Source organism: Myxocyprinus asiaticus, chromosome 12 (genome assembly GCF_019703515.2).
Source record: "Myxocyprinus asiaticus isolate MX2 ecotype Aquarium Trade chromosome 12, UBuf_Myxa_2, whole genome shotgun sequence".
Lineage (NCBI taxonomy): Eukaryota > Metazoa > Chordata > Actinopteri > Cypriniformes > Catostomidae > Myxocyprinus > Myxocyprinus asiaticus.
The window spans coordinates 46,014,537-46,035,129 of NC_059355.1; the positions used below are offsets into that span (position 1 = coordinate 46,014,537).

General features: G+C 36.1%; 2 protein-coding genes across 5 annotated transcripts in view; one reads left to right on the plus strand and one right to left on the minus strand.

Moving 5' to 3' along the window:
• Positions 1–14,366, minus strand: part of LOC127448890 (chromodomain-helicase-DNA-binding protein 6-like) — a 77,390-nt gene extending 63,024 nt beyond the window's left edge. For 2 of the 3 annotated variants that reach the window (XM_051711801.1, XM_051711800.1), the window contains exons 1-2: positions 12,821–12,916; positions 8,043–8,094 (exon numbers count right to left, since the gene is read on the minus strand). In XM_051711801.1, coding sequence (XP_051567761.1) covers positions 8,043–8,094; positions 12,821–12,843 — 75 coding nt within the window. In that variant the 5' untranslated portion in view covers positions 12,844–12,916. Of the gene's footprint in view, positions 1–8,042; positions 8,095–12,820; positions 12,917–13,113 lie in introns of those variants that run through there. The other variant, XM_051711803.1, reaches the window with a different exon arrangement.
• The window catches only part of LOC127448893 (RIPOR family member 3-like), a 241,818-nt gene that overhangs the window by 144,416 nt on the left and 76,809 nt on the right, over positions 1–20,593 (plus strand). The window lies entirely within an intron of this gene.

Genomic DNA, 20,593 nt, shown 5'->3' on the forward strand with positions numbered 1-20,593 from the left:
AGGGTCATTTGGGTGATTTCTGTTATCATTATGATTTAAAAAGGAGCCAAACAACTATGTGATGATAAATGGCTTCATATGATCACTATCCTTAAATAAAAGAAAAAAGTTTTTTTGCATGATCAGTCATATTTTCAAAATCAATGCCAAAATTTCACAATTTCTGCCAGGGTATGCAAACTTTTGAGCACAACTGTATGTTGTTTTTTGATAATTTGATGTTTTGGGTGTTTATTTTCAGAGAAATCATGGTTATTATTGGTCAATATTCAGACTTTTTTAATTATCGGCATCTGCCGATAAATTTTCCCCTCTGGCCGATTTGTTTCTTGAGGGCGCCGAGAATCACCTGTTTGCATGTGAAGCAACTGAGACAATGTCACGGTTTGTTTGTTGTTACGTGCCATCGTGTTACTACAATAATAGACCGGTGTGCAACACAGTGTCCTTTAAATGGTCCGCATATCAAAACTGCACCAGACACATTTGAGCTCATAATGTTAAAGTGCTCGTCTGTTTCATTCTCCCTCTCTCTCCTCAACAGTTCCCGTCTAATGATAAAAAGGCAAATATCAATCAAACAAATATAAATCTTCCTCTTAACAGTCTCTCCTCAACAGTTCCCTGTCACTTTTCTAATGATAAAAGGCAAATATTAATAAAGCTTCTATTATATACCATCTGCAAATATGCAGATATTTCATTTAAACATGTATTTCACGAACCTCACAGACATCCAGTGTTTTCTTCCCATTGAGCGCTCATCTAATGTCTTCCTCTGAAGCGCATATTCTATCAGCCAGAATCAAAACTTCAGGATCAGGATCAAAAGTTCCTCTGATTCACAAATCAAGACAACAATTCAAGCAGGCGATCCAGGCCGTTTAAACTGTCAGGAGATTGCTGCTTACACTGGATACGCAAGAGTGTGTGAGTCCAACCAAAGTCTTTCTAGCAAGTCAGACCACTGTCTGCTATGTTTGGAACGCTCTCAGGAGGCTATTTCCAGTCATGACAGTGCAGCTCCTATCTACTTGAATGGAGAAAGACCGAAATCACAAAAACGGTTGGTCAAGATTACGATCAAAGAACATATTACAAATCAGCAGTAAAATCTGGCAACACTGGTATCATAAATGGTGCTTCTTTACCTTAAATTATGCTAAAAAATGAAATTTTTATAGCTAATGTGCATGCATGTTCTTGAGTTCATTGACAGGCGATGTCTGTACTTAAAAAGTGATTGGTTCTTTTACCTGTAAGGCGGGACTTCCTATCTACACCTGTTGACCGTTGGCTGCAGTTGGGCATTCTAATTTCTCCCATTCATTTTAATAGAAGTAACCCGTCTCTGCTAAATAGTCTCTGGTGCAACTTCAAGGTAAAAGCGCTTCACGTGTGCTATAAGTAAATGTCTTATTCACTATGCACTGTATGTGCAATTGTTTTGATTCAGTATTTTTTGAGAAAATGCGATTGCTAACGTGGACATGCCATCCATGGTTGCTGGACTACTGTGTGTACTGTTATTTCCTTCTTTCTAATATATTAACAATTTCTTCATGTGGAAATAAATTACTACAATTTGATGACTAAACAGAAATCAGAAGAAATTGATATCTAGCATTTAAAATACAATATTATTTTTTTAGATTATTTTTTTAAAACGTTTTGTGTGAAGTTGAGTAAATATAGTGCTAAATATATATTTTTTATATTTTTAGCAATTTTATGTTTATGTTATTTACTATATTAAATTGTGTTATTTATTGGCCTATCGGCCACCCTGCTCTCTGGATATCAGCATCGGCCATTAAAAAAAACCCATAGCGGTCGACCACTAGAATAAACTTGCCATTTAAGCAGTGTCCCAAAGTCTATCAACTTTATCAAATAATAGCACTGGCCAAAAAGTTCATGTTTCATGTACAAGTTTGTGATTGAAGTTCAGTCAGACTCTGTTCAGGTATGTGTCCCTTACCTCAAATTCCTTGTATGACTGATAATATGTTGCTGCTAGTGTAACTATTTGCAAGGCTTAAGCCTAATTTCCTTTAATGTGAAATTTCCAGCCTAATTTTCCATTTAAGTTTTGCTAGTGAGCATTATGTTTTGCAAACTTGTGCTTGTTCGTGTTTAATCCATCAATGTGATGTTACTGTGCAATAAATAAAGCGGCACTATAATGAAAATCATGTTTTCTATTTTGTTGTTGCAAGTTGTATTGTTTGCGTGACGCATAATTCAAATGTACTAAAACTGAAGGACAATTGTAAAGTGAAGGAAAATGAACAAAAATTCACAGCAAATGCTCTAATTTACTGTAAAATCTATGTACAACAGTACTGTAGATTTACAGTGATGCTTGTAATTTTTGGTCTGATATTTATAGTTAATATCCATGACTTTTACTGTAATTTTACAGTAATACGGCTGTAAAAACATGGGTAATTTTACAGTATATATTTACAGTATGCTGTATTTTTACAGTACAATTGTAATAAATGATTTCCCTGTTGTATATTTACAATTGTGCAGTCAACTAAAATTGCCAAGAAACTACTGTACATTTTACAGTAAATGTTTTACAGTGTGGTACTCGCCGATATATATATACACACACACACACACACACACACACTGTCGATTTAACATGTTAATTTAGTGCGATACATTATATTAAAAACGCATTAAAAAATTCACGCAATTAATTATGCCTCCTGAGCAGCGCAGCCACAGAATGAGAACTGCTCACTTAAGCCCAAACTATTGTTCAGTCAGACGCATTACGCAAATCTCGTCATCAGCAGAGTGATCGAGCACTGAACGCGTGTAGCCAGATTTTTCTAAACACAACAAGATAGGAAATTGGCATGTTGTTTCAGAGAGTTCTGGTAGCCTAGGATCGGCCACAATAGGCTGACTCACCGACAAGTGGCATCTCCTTTCAGACATTTTTGCATCGCCGCCCCTGTGGCATGACCGGAAACATGTTGTGTTACCAACGTGAGAGACCCGGGTTCAGATACCATGATGAAACCAGGAAATAATCTCATTTGCATAATCAGTGACAAGCGCAATTTTGACGTTGCATTTTCCCCCCAAAGCACAATTCGGATGGGATAAATTTTCCCGACATATGTCTGTTAAATAATTATTACTGGGGATGTTATAAGGTTTAACGTTGATTCACACGGGATAAGCAATGACTGTGTAAATCGCAGAGATGGGAGTGTCTACTGCATTTACACACTGTTGTCACATGAAACGGACCCATCAGAAAATGTATTTGACTTTGCTGATTATGCATGGTATATTAAACATGAGCATATACTGCATCTGGAATTATTGGAAGAAATTGATTGGAATATATGGCAAAATACAACAGAACTGGCGACATTAGCAAGCCTGTAAGCCATTCTATAATACACTCTTGAAATAAAAATATGGAAAATCTGTTCACATTATTATTATTTATTTTATTTATTTTTTTCCTCCGGAAAATATGTTGTGAAACATGGGGCTGCAGTGTCCGAAAAACATACAAACCTCAACACAATTTTTCCCATTCACTGCTCAAATCACAAAATTATGTGCTTGTGTACCTTCTAATTTTCCTAACAAAAAATAAATAAACTAATTTCTTTCTCTTTTATATGGGTAAATAAACATTTGCCAGGATAAAATGATTGAAAAAAAAACATGCATCATTCCAGATGCAACAGTCAGCTTTATCTGTAGTTGAGAAACGTGTCTTACATTTTCTGGCGTCTTCTAACTGACAGACAGAAGTAGTTTGAGCGATGTTGACATTGATTTATGTTCATCCTACTGCTATATGATCACAAAGTTGGCTGGGAATTATTCAGAACTCATAAATGTCACAATTGATTTCTTTGTACTAATTACTGTGGACTCATGAGTGTGAAAACAGACAGGCACATGAGGATATGCAGTTAGGCCTTCTCAGTGATAAGAGGCAATTACTCAATGTTCAAAATTTTGTAGGGTACAACAGGGCTAATGGCACCCCTTAAGGAAATTTTGCTTTTTTCTGGTCAAAACATTTATCAAGGTCGAAAACAATAATTTATACTTACTGAATATTTTTGGAGCAACATTACCCACACCTGGGGTAAAAGGCTCCCACACTTGGGGTAAAAGGCCCCTATGGGGTTTAAAGTGATATTGTGTAGATATAGGGGCAATATTTATAGTGCAAAATTTGTCAACTAATGCAAATAATTTTGAGACAGCAAGATGCTTTTTTTGAGTAACAAATTATGATAATGCTTACCCAAAATAACTACTTCAGAAACGTCAACCATTTCCTGTTAATTTCAAACACATTTGACATTTTATTACATATCAAGTATTCTATAAACAAACTAATCTCTATTATGATTGGTCAATGTATGAGTCAAAGTGAGCCCACTTTGAAAATTTTCATAACAAATCTCACCCCACTTATGAAAAACAATGTGTTTAATAGGGGCCATTAGCCTCTACAACAGGGGGGATTTTTACCCCAAATACCATCCTTTCACTTATTGGACAGTTATTGAAAAAAGCTGTTTGATTTAATGACCTTAAACAAAACTGAAAATGATAAATAAGTATTTTGTCTCAAAAGAAATGTGTTAATTTCAGGGATTTTCATTAGCTACATACATTTGCAACATTTAAAAAAATATAAAAAATTAAATCAAATTGCCTCAAAATCAAACTTTAGACATTACACACAAATATCCCATGGATCAGGGATATTTTGCAGTGCATAGTGACGAACAGGAGCCTTTTACCCCGGGGGAGCCTTTAGCCCCGTTGTACCCTATTGTGCATTGTTTTGGTGTCAGTACATTTTATGTGTAATCATACTAAATCTTGACAAGCAAAGTTTACTTTACAGGTAAATTCAAACTAAGATGCTATTTATGATATAATTAAAGCAGACAGAGGAATCAAACAAACAGAGGAATGTTTTGACAGAGCAACAGTGTTCCACAGGCTTAAGTGACTGAATTTCAACATAGAAAACATTTTTGTTTTGTTTCTTTTAACAAAGTAAGTTGTTAGGTTTCATGGGTCATTGTCATGTCATTGTTTAGCAATTCAGAATCAAGTCTCAAGACTTTAGATCTTTAAATTTAATGTACCGTAATCATGATGTAATGATGGTAAAAACTTCAAATTTCAGGTGATTTTAGTTGTCAGGTTTCAGTCAAGTCAAGTTCTGCATTCGAATTCTTTACAATCTTTTTATAAATTGGATATAAATCATGATTGTTTTTTTTTTTTTTTGTAACTTCATTGGCTCTAATTTTAGAATACACAAAGCTTGATAATATTAGAAATTGGGCAGTCAATTGATATTTAAAAAAAAATCTAATTAATTAAATGACATTTTTTGATTAATGATTAATTAGTCAAATAAATTGCAATTAATAACATGCACAAATATTTGCAGAGAAAGGCCCTCAAATAACAAGAATTCAATGTATAATTTATTAAATAATTTAAGTTATATTTAAATAATTATAAAATTAACATATATTATGAATTGAGTGATTCAGACAATTAAAATGACATGTAATGCATTGATAAGACAATACAAAAAGTCGCTTTAGAAGTCAGTGTATTATTTGTTTTCATATTATTAAACATATAACCTATCATTGGCCTACATTCCACAGCAATCCATTTTGCAATTGAATTCGTCAATCTGTCTGAGATAGATTTATTAAAAGCACATTTCTAAGGATGCGTCAATGTGCACCTGCATCAGATGGATGCTTTTGGAGCGTCTTTGGCTGTGTTTTAGGTCGCTGTGTCAAGTTAAACATAGTTTGAAACTTAGAAAAGCATATCTTGAGACACCTGCATTCTGAGCTGCGATCCATCAAGCTGTGTTTTATCGCAAGAATGCGTTCTCATCTTGTGCTGCCGCTAGTGTCAAGCAAGCCTTAGTGTGGTTTGTTGTCTGTACAGCTGCAGGTTACCTACAGCTGAAGTTTAGCTTACTGCCCCCTGCTGAAACCAGGTGGTAATTCAAGCTTGAATTGCTCAGATGGTAGGAATATTCCTTATTACGGTCCGGGGACATGATTAATTGCGTTCATTGTTTTAACGCATAATTGTTTATATAATTAATCGCACTGATTTAACGCGTCAAATCGGCAGCCCTAATTAAAATACATTATATATGCATCCACAAGATTTTCAGTATGTCTAAAATTAACATTCAGTACAACATTGAAATGATGTAGTCACAAAATCAGATGTGGTCAAAGGAGATGCATTTGAGATAAATGTTAAATGACAATTTGTCTTGGCTGTCCATTTGAGATTTGGATCACCTGAAACGGATGTTAATACCAAGTGTACACAGGGCCAATATGTAAATCACAGAGAGATATGCTCCAACTTATAATACAACAGGCACAGATGGTGTGCATTAATTGTAAATGTAGCAGTAATGGCGATTAATGCCAATATGACTACTTTGACAAAATTACAATTTTGAAAATCCATGTAAACTTTTTGCAGCTCGTTTGAGCACTCTGTTTAGATATGTTAGGCTTAACCCATGTTATGTTGAGCTGCAAAGTTGAGTCTCAAATATTCTTATATACAACATACAGTTCCGACTCTGATCAGATGAACCGTGTTTGAAGCCATTGTAAAATGCCGAAAAACACACATTTGTGACCGCACATCTGTTGAATTCTATATTATTAATGCCCCAAGATGCTATGTTGCTTGGCAATCCTTCACAGCATACAGTTAGACTAACGAACTGTCCTATTTGTTGGAAGAAATGTTTATTGTAATTATTATTGTTATTATTACAACTAATAAATGTAACTATCTATTGACCATTGAAGTCTTTAATTACATTTCTATTGCCACCGTTGTATAAAACTTCACTTCACGTCCCAGCCTAAGAAGTTCAAGTTCAAGTTGAGCTGTCGTGCCTCACAGGACCACGGTGCTAGATATACAGATATACACATATCTAGCCTATATAAAAGAGTAATTTAACTAAACATATACTTTCAATTTTACTTACATGTAACTACACATAGTGCAACAATACAGACAGTGCAAAAAGTGCAAAGTACATTAAGAGCCATAAATACACAATGTATACAACACAATAACAGAAAGGGCAATAGATTTTCAGTCCTTGTAAACATATGTGTCCCAGGTGAACCTGGATAGCAGCAAGAGGTTAAAGTGTCTAGTGGGGTGGGACTGGGGGTGTGCAGAGAAATTTTCTCGGTTCAGGAGGTAGGGGTTCATAGGGGGTTCGGGGGGTGCTGGGTGTTGTGGGCTCTCACAGCCTGAGGGAAGAAGCTGTTGAGCTTCCCTTACCTCTGTTAAAATCGCTGTAATACACAGCATCTCATTGCTTAAAGCTTTAACTGAACACATCCTCAACATTGTGACTTGAATCTGACTGGATTCCAAGTCTTGAGTCTTTTTATCTCTAGTTCTAAAAAGGTGAACAAGAGGGCACTAGGGCTTGACCTAAATGTGGAAATGGACTGAAAGAAAAAGAAAGAAAAATCTAAGGAATTTAAAGATACATCTGAGACAAAGTTTATAATTAAATGAAACTGATTTTTTTCTTCTTCTGGGAAGATTTTCAAGAGTGTGCTGCACTATGCGGCTTCTAAAACAGAAATTCTGAACATAAACCCATAACGTCAGATGCTGTCAGCATAAATTAGCACCTGACACTAGAAAAAATAGCACTAGAGTGAGCTTGTCTAACTAATAAGATAGATAAGGAAAAATAAAGCAAAAGTAAAAAGATACATATTTAAGAAAAATGCAGGGTGTAAATCTTTCAGTAAAGAGGTACAGCTACAGTGCAAGGGCACGCCTAACTATAGTATTTATGCTATTTTTGCATTTTGATGTGAGATACATCTAGACACTGAGAGACAGAGATATATAGACTATATATATCTATATATATATAGAAAAGGGAACTCTCATACAGCGCCTGATCAAAGCATATATAATGATAAACTGACCTGCTTGTCTTTCTTTTGTATTTTCATTTTTTCTGGAACTTCGTGTCTGCGTCTGTAATACAGAGACACAAGGAGACATGAATAGAAAAATTAAATAAAATTATCTTAAGCAAATAAAACACAACTTATACTTAAGTCTTGTAAGTTAGAGAGTCTCTATGTGTATTCAAGTCTTTATAATTTGCTGTGTAGCCCATTTAATAACATAAAGAATATGATAGTCTATCAAACATGTACACAAGTCCAAAATAGGCATCGATTTGTTTCAATAAACAAAAACAAAGGCAGTGAAAACTGAAATCCATGTCATCGCATTCTCAAGACTGAAATAAATAAATAAATTGATGGAAAATTGGGGACAGTCTCCAATGTTATAAAGAAAAATTGTAAGCCTGTGCATTAGTTCCAGCAAACAATAATTTGGATACATATCTTATCAAAAATCAAATATAAACATAAATAAAAAGCATTTTCTTTTAACTGTAACCGCTTTAAATGTTGTCATTACTGGAAAAATCAAGTTGTCTTAATGAAACACTACTTGAAATGGCACGTTTTGGCTCATAAATCAAATATCTAAGTTCCTAGAACTTATTTTTCTTAAAAATCCATACTTAAGATTTTAAGTGCTAATAACTCCAACTATTGAGTACAAAATTAAGGCAATGGGGAATACCCACAACGCCTTGAGATTTTATTATTTAATTATGTTTGCTCAGTCAAAGGGAACTTATGGTGGCTATTAAATAGTTGTTATTAAGAACTTATAGAGGTTTTAGCTCTTTTGAAGTATTATTTGTGTTGTTTTGTTGCAATAGTTGTTTTGTGTGATGACACCAGTAGGGTGATCTGTGTCCCCTTTGGTCAAGTTGGACCCTGTTAACACTATCTCAGTTCATCTTGTGCCTGTGCAACTGAAGTACAGGCATATATGCATTTTTTAAACTATGTTATTGCATGATCTAAATTTTAAGTCTATTCATTTAAATTATTAAGTTGAAACAACAACATTTAAATAGCAAATCTGAGTTAAGCCTACTTGCATCTAGTTACCTTAACATAAATATTTAAGTTCATTCTATATGAACACAAAGTTTTGGAGACACCATTACCTAATTCAATTAAGGGAAAGAGTCAACTTAATTTATTAGGGTTTTCAGTATAGAGAATTGGTCAAGGTCATGTACTCATTTGCATTGCATTGCGGTAAAACTGTAAGCAAAATGAGTCACCTGTTACCAAGATATCACTTCATGTGTCCCAAATTACAGGCATTGACAACTTAAACTTCTCTATTCAATATGCAAACTAGGTCCAGGTGATTAATCAAATTTTATTTTCGATTACGATTTTGGCTTCCAACGATTATGAAAACAAGATAATCGAGATAAAATGATTATTGTGCCACATTCTGTTTTGCAATGAAACACCCTGAAGTTATATCTTTAAAGCATCCTTTATTAAAGTTCAAATAATAAGGAAGAGGGTTATGAAATTAAACTCAGAAACTGGGATTTCTCTGTGCGGTCAGCGGCGCGTCTATGAGTTGCATGAAGTGACCGGGGAAGAGATTGAATCTTGAACACACTCTGGCACGGGGACGCTCGTCACTCGCATGCATTTGCTACAGCTAGATTATAACGTGATGGCTCGCGATTTAGTGAATCATAACATCACATTCACTGTGTGTATCTTATCATGAAGAAAGCTCTATTAGGAAGAGAAAATTTGTCTTTGTGAGTTAAAGATGGATTGAAGTGAACATAAAGGTGAGAGAGTGTAGTCTTAGCCCATTATACACTGGAACAAAATACACTTTTAATTAGACTTTTTTGGCTTGTTTTCCAAAATAATATCTAAAACTCCTTTAAAACAACATACATTTACTTTAGGAGCTATACTGCAGAAGAAAAAATTGCTATCGGAGAGTGTTGAATGCAATATTTAATCAGAGCGGATTTTTGAAGGGGCAAGTAAAAGAGAATTTTACTTGCCTGACCAGACAAGCAGACTGATTAATACGTCAATAACGAAAAAATAACCGGCTATATTTGTGATAGGCCTGTGTCACTTATTAGAAAGTTCATATTCTTATTCTACTGTTGAAATTTATCAAGAGCACGTCATTTTATAATTCGCTAGCGATCTAGTAACAGCTGCACCCTGTTTGACTGACAGGAGGCGTATGTGTGTGTGCTGAACATGCACGTGTGTTCCGAAAATGCTCACGCTAATCTGCACCCGAACGGTCAAATACATTTCAGAATTCCACCAAAATGCCCGTCTTGGTGAGGTATTCATGTAAACACAGAGAGTGATGTCTAAAGTGAATGTAAACAGCGGAGAAAAAAGCAGATTTTTATTAAAATGTCGGACTTGTAAGTATAAATGTAAGCTAATAGACCTACTGCTGTCTAGTGTAGTGTCATTATAATAATCAAACAACCATAACAAGAAAACACTCACTGCTCGACTGAGTAACTTTAGTAGCTTTAAAAAGTATTAATGTATTATAATCGACCAGTAGTAGTTTTATGTTGCATTTCATTCTGAAGGTGTATTTGAATACTTGATAATGCTGTTAAAAACTTTTAAAGCTGTTAAAAAACACTGAATTTTCTTAATTTGTATTTTTTGTTCTATTATTTTTTTATCTATTTCTATTCATTGCTGTTATTTATTGTTATTTTATCACTGTTTGTTTACAAGTCTTGAATAATTACTTGAAACCATTCTTCCATAATTAACAAATTAGTTAGTGTTATTATTTGTTATGGTTTTGAAGCTGGTATTAAGAATCGTCAAATTTCACTACCGACTACTGACATTTTGGCATTGTGATAATGTTTAGACTTTATTGTACATGGTAGATCTTGCTGCAATAACATGATGAAAAACGTAGATCTCATTCCATAGATCTATGAGCACCCCTGCTGTAAATGATGGAGATGGAGGCATTTGACTACCACACGTGACATAAAATAATTACAATATGACAATAGCCTCCTCCCCTACCCAGTGCAGTTTACAAGTCAAGTTCAAGGAAATCCACTGTTAAAAAGACAATCAAGTAATCGTGTTAAATAATCATGATCTCAATATTGACCACAATAATCATGATTTTTTGCCTTAATCAAGCAGCCCTAATGCAAACCATATTTAACCTCAAAACAATGAGAAATACTACAAAAAAAGTTCACTAACACCAAAGTGGGCCCCTTGATACCAACAAACCCATTCCATAAGTTTATACAGGTGACAATCTACCTGTGATACAATTTCCAGCATACTAAGAAAAAAAACATTAAGGTGTGACAGAAATTAAATAATATTATTAAAATAAATCTATAAAAATAAAAATGTTAATTCCAATGGGGTTACACATTCCTTCAAGACAGGTGTTGTACCATTTTCAGTATACTAAGAAGAAAAACAAAGTTGAGACTAAAATGAAACATTAATATAAACTTAAATCCATAAAAACACACTAATTCCAATGGGGTTACACCAAAACCAGCTGGGCCCCTAGACAGCAACTACCCCATTCCTTGAGTTAAGACAGGTGACAATCTACCTGTGAAACAATTTTCAGTATACTAAGAAGAAAAACAAATTTGAGACTAAAATGAAACATTAATATTAACTTAAGGGGTCCTGGATAGCTCAGTGAGTATTGACGCTGACTACCACCCCTGGAGTCGAGAGTTCGAATCCAGGGTGTGCTGAGTGACTCCAGCCGGGTCTCCTAAGAAACCAAATTGGCCCGGTTGCTAGGGAGGGTAGAGTCACATGGGGTAACCTCCTCGTGGTCACGATTAGTGGTTCTCGCTCTCAATGGGGCGCATGGCAAGTTGTGCGTGGATCGCAGAGAGTAGCATGAGCCTCCACGTGCTGGGAGTCTCCGCTGTGTCAAGCACAATGAGCCACGTGATAAGATGCGCGGACTGACGGTCTCAGAAGTGGAGGCAACTGAGGCTTGTCCTCCGCCACCCGGATTGAGGTGAGTAACCGCACAACCAAGAGGACCTACTAAGTAGTGGGAATTGGGCATTCCAAATTGGGAATAAAGGGGGATAATAAATAACTAAATAAATAAAAATATTAATTTAAATCCGTAAAAACACACTAATTCTAATGGGGTTACACCAAAACCAGCTGGGCCCCTAGATAGCAACAACCTCATCCCTTGAGTTAAGACAGGTGTCAGTCTAGCTGTGGTATAATTTTCAGTATACTAAGAAGAAAAACAAAGTTGAGATTAAAATGAAACATCATTATAAACATAAATCTGTAAAAACACACTAACTTCAATGGTGTCACTAAAAAAAAAAAAAAACAGCTCGGCCCAATGCTCCCAACTAAGCCATTCCTTGAGTTAAGACAGGTGTCAATCTACCTGTGATACAATTTTAAGTGTACCAAGAAGAAGAAAAAAGTTGTGGCAGAAATTAAACATTATTAGTGACATAAATCCGTAATAACACATTAACTGCAACGGGTTGAAGTAAACCACAGGAGTGCTAGAAGTTACATTGTTCCTAGTACTTGATACCAGTCATGGGATGCTTTGTGCCTCAACAGATGCCAAACTTGCCTCTCCACTCATAAAAACACTCTTATAAAGACACCAACATCGTGTCCCATATATTAGCCCCTGTAGGGCGCTAGCCAGCGTGCTAACTGTAATGTCACGGCAAAGCGGTCTATATCTCAGGCGTTACATGTGCGAAGAGCCGCTCAAACTCCGCGGAGGGACCATCAAACGCGACCTCACCTACCTGGACACGCCGGCTCCGGACATCAGCTAACGTAAAAACCTACACGTTGCCTTCTCCGCATTTATTTTCAAGGACACTAAACGCCATGACAGTTTAGAAAAATGCATAAAAAATTAGAGGGGGTGGGGGTCGGGGAAGGGGAAAAAAAACTCAGTGCAATTTCTTTAATCCTAACGCACAAGAGCCGTTCATTCATGACGGGACGCGAGAGTTTGACGCGTCCACGCGCCACCTTCTTCGCGCGTCTCTGCGCGCGACGCGCTAAAAATATAAAAGTTTAAAGATGTGCTTACCTAAAATGGCTACTGCGGCAGCCAAAATACAAACAGCTATTATTTGGTGAAGTTTAGCGCTGGCCGCCTGCGACAACAGCCTAACTTGCGTTTAGGCCCGGGTTCTGCTATTCGCCATTGGCCGCGTGTGAGCGCAGCTGGGCCGCTGGATGTTCCTATTGGTCTTTGAGCTGTCACGCAAGCGATGCTGTGCTAGTAAGCTTGTCTGAGAGACACATACCGCCTGCGACCATTGTGCACTTTTAGCCCCTTGTGTGAATGTGGGTCTTTTCTGTGCATTTCAGGAGGTTTTCCTGTTTAAATTCTTCGCTGATGACCGAAAGCACGCGACACGCGTTTGTCTGAGGGGTCTCGCGGAAAGGATTCATTCGCGTTTATCGAGTCGCGTCCCGGAGTGCTATAGCTATGCTGTGCTGTTGGGTTTTATATTTCTTCTTGCTTGCATCCACCAATCGTGATGCTTTTACTCCATCATTACGGCGTCTGAGAGAGGAGGGAAAAAAAGTAACATTCCACGTCTTTGCTCATGTTTCATATCCCGGATGTGAGGATAACAGGGGTTATAATTTTGTGATGTCTTGGGTTTCTGAAATCTCGAAAGAGTGTCGGAAAACTTCACGTTGTGCATCATTCAGTCTTGGTTATGCAAATGTGGGTTTACTTCCTTGCACTTACCAAAAAGTACCATGGTACCGGTATAGTGTTTTGGATATGTTATTATGGTAATACCGTGCACTTTTTGACATATACCATGGCAATACCATGTTTTTTGGACGTGTTCCACGGTATTCTTTGAGTTACCTTGGAGTACCAGGTAAATACCATTTCATATGAATATGGTATCCATTCAGTACCATGGTACTACTGCCACAGTACCTGTTCGTAAGCGTTTTATGTAGATATGTAGTTTCAAATCACCATGACTACTGTATATGTTGCTTGCCTTTAACCATATAGCAAAAACATATTTTGGTTTGGTCTTTTGGACATGTACCTCAGTATTACCATATGTTAATAATCATTCAGTACCCTGCATGGTATCCCTGCACAAAAGTACCCCTACAGTACAAAATTAAATTTTTGGTACTTTTTTGTAATATAACAAAGTACCATGGTATTACCATCGGATACAATTATTGTACTATTGTAATGCCACAGTACAGTTTGGCCGAATTACACTACTGAACCAAACAACCTTATTTACTTTGCCAGAGTACTGTAGATTCACACTTTTGAAATTACTCTGGGGACCTCTGAAGACCACATTAAGAGACTTTGGCTCCAAGCAATTGTTAATTAATTTTTTTTTTTTTTTTTTTTTTTTTTTAATTAATGTAATATTTGATTGACATTGACAGGTGCTTTCTTAAAGGAATAGTTCACCCAAAAATTAAAAATCTCTCATCATTTACTCACCCTCATGCCATCCGGACCATCCCAGGTGAGTATGACTTTTTTTCTTTTGCAGGACACAAATTAAGATATTTAAAAAATATCTCAGCTCTGTAGGTCCATACAATGCAAGTGAATGTGACCAAAACCTTAAAGCTCCAAAAGTTACATAAGCAATTATGATTTCAAGCTAGATTACACTTTCTAGCCCCATCTAGCACTCTGTGCATGCAGCAAGCACTAGGAAGTGTAAGATTTATAGTGAAAAAGTAGTTATATTTTGCTCTGTTCTCACCCAAAATTGATTGGATCACTTCAGAAGGCATTGATTAAACCACTGGAGCCTTATGGATATTTTTATGCTGCCTTTATGTGGTTTTTGGAGCTTCAAAGTTTTTGTCACCATTCACTTGCATTGTATGGACCTAGAGAAAAAAGTCATACACATCTGGGATGGCATGAGGGTGAGTAAATGATTTGTATAGTACATTAACTATTCCTTTCACACAAAACATGCATGTATTGTATTATAAAAGTAGTGTTTGTAGAAAGGAAGGCAGTTGATGGTCATTTTTTTTACCTTATTATAACTGAATAAATAAAACATGTTTTTAGGGGTTCAAGCGCTTAGCGCTGAAACCCTATTGCAATTGTTAAGATTATGATTATTATTATTATTATTATTATTATTATTAGGGGTTCAAGCACTTAGCGCTGAAACCCTATTGTAATTGTTAAGATTTTTATTATTATTAGGGGTTCAAGCGTTTAGCGCTGAAACCCTATTGTAATTGTTACGATTTTTAGGGGTTCAAGCGCTTAGCGCTGAAACCCTATTGTAATTGTTAAGATTTTTATTATTATTAGGGGTTCAAGCGTTTAGCGCTGAAACCCTATTGTAATTGTTACGATTTTTAGGGGTTCAAGCGCTTACCGCTGAAACCCTATTGTAATTGTTAAGATTTTTATTAGGGGTTCAAGCACTTAGCGCTGAAACCCTATTGTAATTGTTACGATTTTTAGGGGTTCAAGCGCTTAGCGCTGAAACCCTATTGTAATTGTTAAGATTTTTATTAGGGGTTCAAGCGCTTAGTGCTGAAACCCTATTGTAATTGTTAAGATTTTTAGGGGTTCAAGTGCTTAGCGCTGAAACCCTATTGTAATTGTTAAGATTTTTATTATTATTATTATTCCGCCATAAAACTGATTGGGTAGAGCAAACCGTAATGCCTAGAGACTTGAAACTTGGTCAGATTGTAGTAGTATTGCTCGCTACTCAGAAACACGGACTCGGCGAAATCGGTCAATAGGGGGCGCTACAGCAATCAAAAACGCGAAACTGCTCATAACTTCTAGACTGTTTGTCATAGACTCAGGTGCTTTATACCATTGGAATCCTTGGCTCAAACCAAACAAAGTATATATCTTTTGTTTTCCGCCTATAAAAATTTTCCGCCATCTTGGATTTTTCATATAACCTACTTTTGCGAACTACTCCTAGGTTTTTCGTCCGATTGGGACCATACCAGTGCCAAACGATTCTATGGAGTCTCAATATCAAAAGTTATCAAAAAAAGTTTGAACTTTCGACTTGAGCTAGCTATGGTATGCGAAAACATCGGAAGTAGGAGTGGCCAATTTGACGTAAATGGCTATAACTTTTGAAGGAAATGAGATATCTTCACCAATCTTGGCATGTTTATGAAAGAGGTCAATCTTTGGTCGGCAACAAAAGTTGGCGTCGTTTTGCCACATGGTGGCGCTATAATACCAAAAAAACTTGAAATTGGCTGTAACTATGAAACCGTAAATTCTATTGACTTCAAAATTTGCATACATTGTCTTTGTCTCAGCTGCCATCATTGTCTTTATGGGCATTCACGTATGTTGAAAAACATGGCCGCCATTGGCCAATCAAATTTCAGCAGTTATTACACAAGGTTAACAATGACCGATCGGAACGAAACTTGGTGGACCTATTTGACTCTTGGTCTGAGAGGGTTGTGCAAAGTTTTAAAAAAATCGGCCACTTGGTGGTGCTATCACGATTTTTTAGTTGTTAATAGTTGTATATAATGCAGTGTTGTGAAAAAACACAAGTAATATATATCACCTGATAGCTCTTCTCATTCTAAACAACTTTGCCTCAAGAAGCATTGGTGTCTGTCAAACCGTTCGGTAAATATTTCAGATAATGTTAAAAACCTACTTTTGCGAACTAGTCCTAGGTTTTCCGCCCGATCGGAAGCAAACCAAATATACTCTGGAGTCTGATTATCAATAATTATATAAAAAAAGTTGACATTTCGACTCAAGGTCGCTAAGGGGTGCCAAAATGTTCGAAAAGGGCGGGCTATTTTCACTAAAATGGCTATAACGCCCGAACGAAATGAGATATTTTCACCAAACTCGGTACACATGTGTATGAGCTCAATCTGAGGTCACAGTAAAAAAACCACGGAGTTTGGCCACTTGGTGGCGCTATAACAGGAAAAAACACGAAAACAGTTGAAAATCGGCATGCAGTGTCTTTGTCCAAGGTGCCATGACTGTCTATGAGGATATTGGTGTATCTCAAAAAACATGGCTGCCATCGGCCAATGAAATTTGAGCACCTATTAGACAAGGTTAACGGAGGCCAATCAGCACAAAACTCGGTGGGCCTGTTCGACTCCTGGCCCTAGAGGTCTGTGAGAAATTTGAAAGAAATCGGACACCCTTTACCCTTTGGTAGCTATAACAGTGTCATTTAGAAAATGGGCGTGGTCAAGTGTACAAATAAGCCCATAATTCCTAAACAAAAACTCAGAACTTCACGAAATTAGCTGAGAACATGCAACATATGATTCTAAACAAGCATGCAGACTTTTATGGAGATCGGACCATAGGTGGCGCTATGAGCTTTAAAAAAGCTTTAAAAACCATGTATTTCCTTAGTAAATTGCCTGTATTGGCTGTAAATGGTCTTTTCCAAATATGATCTTGGTGGTTACATGCTTGCTAAATAAAACATAATACCTTTTTACGCATGTGCTTATAGGCCTTAAACCGCTTGAACCCCGTTAATTGCTGCTCGCAGCTATATTTGTTATTATTATTATTATTATTATTATTATTATTATTATAAATATACACTGGCAGCCAAAAGTTTGGAATAATATACAGATTTTGCTCTTATGGAAAGAAATTGGTACTTTTATTCACCAAAGTGACATTCAACTGATCACAATGTATAGTCAGGACATTAATAACGTGAAAATTACTATTACAATTTAAAAAAAAAAAAACCTACTTCAAAGAGTTCTCATCAAAAAATCCTCCATGTGCAGCAATGACAGCTTTGCAGATCCTTGGCATTCTAGCTGTCAGTTTGTCCAGATACTCAGGTGACATTTCACCCCACTCTTCCTGTAGCACTTGCCATAGATGTGGCTGTCTTGTCGGGCACTTCTCACGCACCTTACAGTCTAGCTGATCCCACAAAAGCTCAATGGGGTTAAGATCCATAACACTCTTCCAATTATCTGTTGTCCAGTGTCTGTGTTTCTTTGCCCACTCTAACCTTTTCTTTTTGTTTTTCTGTTTCAAAAGTGGCTTTTTCTTTGCAATTCTTCCCATAAGGCCTGCACCCCTGAGTCTTCTCTTTACTCTTGTATATGAAACTGGTGTTGAGCAGGTAGAATTCAAAGAAAAGAAAATGCAGGCTGCACTCAGATTCTGTTTAGTTAGTAAATCTTTATTGTCCCTTCAGAGGGCAATTTCTGTTGCAGCATCTGATGACAAACACATACAGCTCATACAGTACAATATACAGAATAAAACAAAACAGATACAAATCTATAAAACTATAAAAATGAAAATAAAGTAGTACAGCACCATATTTCAACCTTTATATAAATGACCTTCTTACTTACCATCCCCTACCTCAGATAAACATGAACAACAGCATTTACTAAATAAAATCTTGAAGCTCTTACAGTCCTAAACTTAGGAGCTCTGTATCACCGACCTGAAGGGAGGACTTCAAATTCTGAGTGAAGGATATGAGTAGAATTATTTAATATATAGTCAAAGCCTTCTTAAGAGCTGTTTTTCACATATAGAGCAGACAGACTTAGTTGAACTACACCCGTAATAACTGATCCCAAATTCACAATTCTCTGCAACTGCAATTCTACTTTTAAAATTCATTCCATAAAACCAACAGATTATAGCAAAAGTTAAGAGAGATTCAATAAAACATCTGTAAAACAATGTAGTTAAGTAAGTACAGTTTTATCCACATCAAAAGACTTCAGCTTCCTAAGTAGATACAAGCGCTTCTGTGCCTTTGACAAAGTGGAATTTGTATTTTCCACCCACATTTTTGCTGTTTAAAGAGCCTTTCAGAGACAGGTGTGGTTTCTCAAGACATGCACTCATTTCAGTGATATCTGTTAAGTAGTAGGGACATTTGATCTGTGGTAATCCAAAAAGATTAGAAACACAGGGAATAGCTCTGTTGAGTCTGTTTACCTTCAGCGTTGCAGAAAAAAGGATGTTCCCCTTGTGTCTTTTCTCCTCTCACGTTCACCTTGATTAAGGTTGCTCTCAGCTGCCGATTCATGAACCATCTGTTCCACCATCACAACATATATGTGAGTGAGATAGAAAGCAAGCAAGAAAGAAGACCAGTTAGCCTAGATCAAGCAGCCATGTACAACCTCTGTCCATGTCTTGCAAAAATAAAAAAGAATCACGTTTAGTGACAATATATAAATATTGTCCTGTTACAATGGTTCACAACTCTCTGTCCTTGTGTTTTATTTATTTATTTATTTATTTTTTACATACATTTTCACTCACATATTAATATGCAAATCAAACTAAACACATAATCATGCATTTGATTAACTTTACAGATTTACTGATTTTAACATGATTTGATGCGAAGCGGTATTTTTAAAGATGGTGCAAGCACACTTTCCAAGCAAAACATTTCCCAAAATAACTTTATTAGGAATTAAATGATTAGTTTAAGATTTAATTCATCAATTTCTCTCTGTTACTGTTCCCAAATCTTAACCTCAGATTTGACCTCTTTAAAACAACCCCTTAAACTCTGTTCAAACAAAACATGAAATACACTTATATTAATTCAATCTGTCAAAGTTATTACTTTATTTGTTAATATTCAATTTATAATATTGATACAACACAAAAGAGACACTGGTTACAGAAGATGCTAATGTCAAACCAGCAGAGGGCAGAAGTTACATTATATTAGCCAGAACTTGTCATTCTGCTGATTTCCTAACCTTTATTAAGTATACTGTATGTTGTGCTTTTCTTTGAAGTAGTTCACCCCAAAATGCTAATTTTGTTATCATTCACTCAGCCTCATGTCATAAAGACCCGCATTCTTCAATATATATTCACAGTCTTCAATTGCAATATTATTAATTTCTTTAGTATTTACAGTGTTTGTTGAAGTTTAAATATTTCATAATGGATGACTGTCCCCTTAAATATTTATATAGTAACACATTTATTACACATTTTGTTACATGTTTGTTGTTCATATGCATCATTTGTACTATTTACAAGTGTTTACATTGATATGAAAAACAAGTGCTAAAATGGTACTGATTGTTTCAGAATAACGGTGGTTCAGTGAGCATCTTACACATCAGCGTGTTCACATGCACAGGATTTATTAACATTGTATAGGGTTGAAAAGTCTCTGTTTGGAATCCATTTAATTAAAGAGGGATGGTCCTCAGCTGGTTCATGTCATATCTAGAGTGGAGGGGTTACTATGTGAACATAGGCAACTATGAATCTGAGTGGACATCCATGACGTGTGGAGTCCCACAAGGCTCAGTTCTTGCACCACCCCTGTTCAATCTATATATGCTCCCACAAGGCCAAATTATGAAAAAGAACCAAACTGCATACCATAGCTATGCGTATGACACCCAGATCTACCTAGCCCTATCGCCAAATGACTACAGCCCCATACACTCTCTGTGCCTGTGCATTGACGAAATTAACAGTTGGATGTGCCAGAACTTCCTTCAGTTAAACAAAGACAAGACAGAGATCGTTG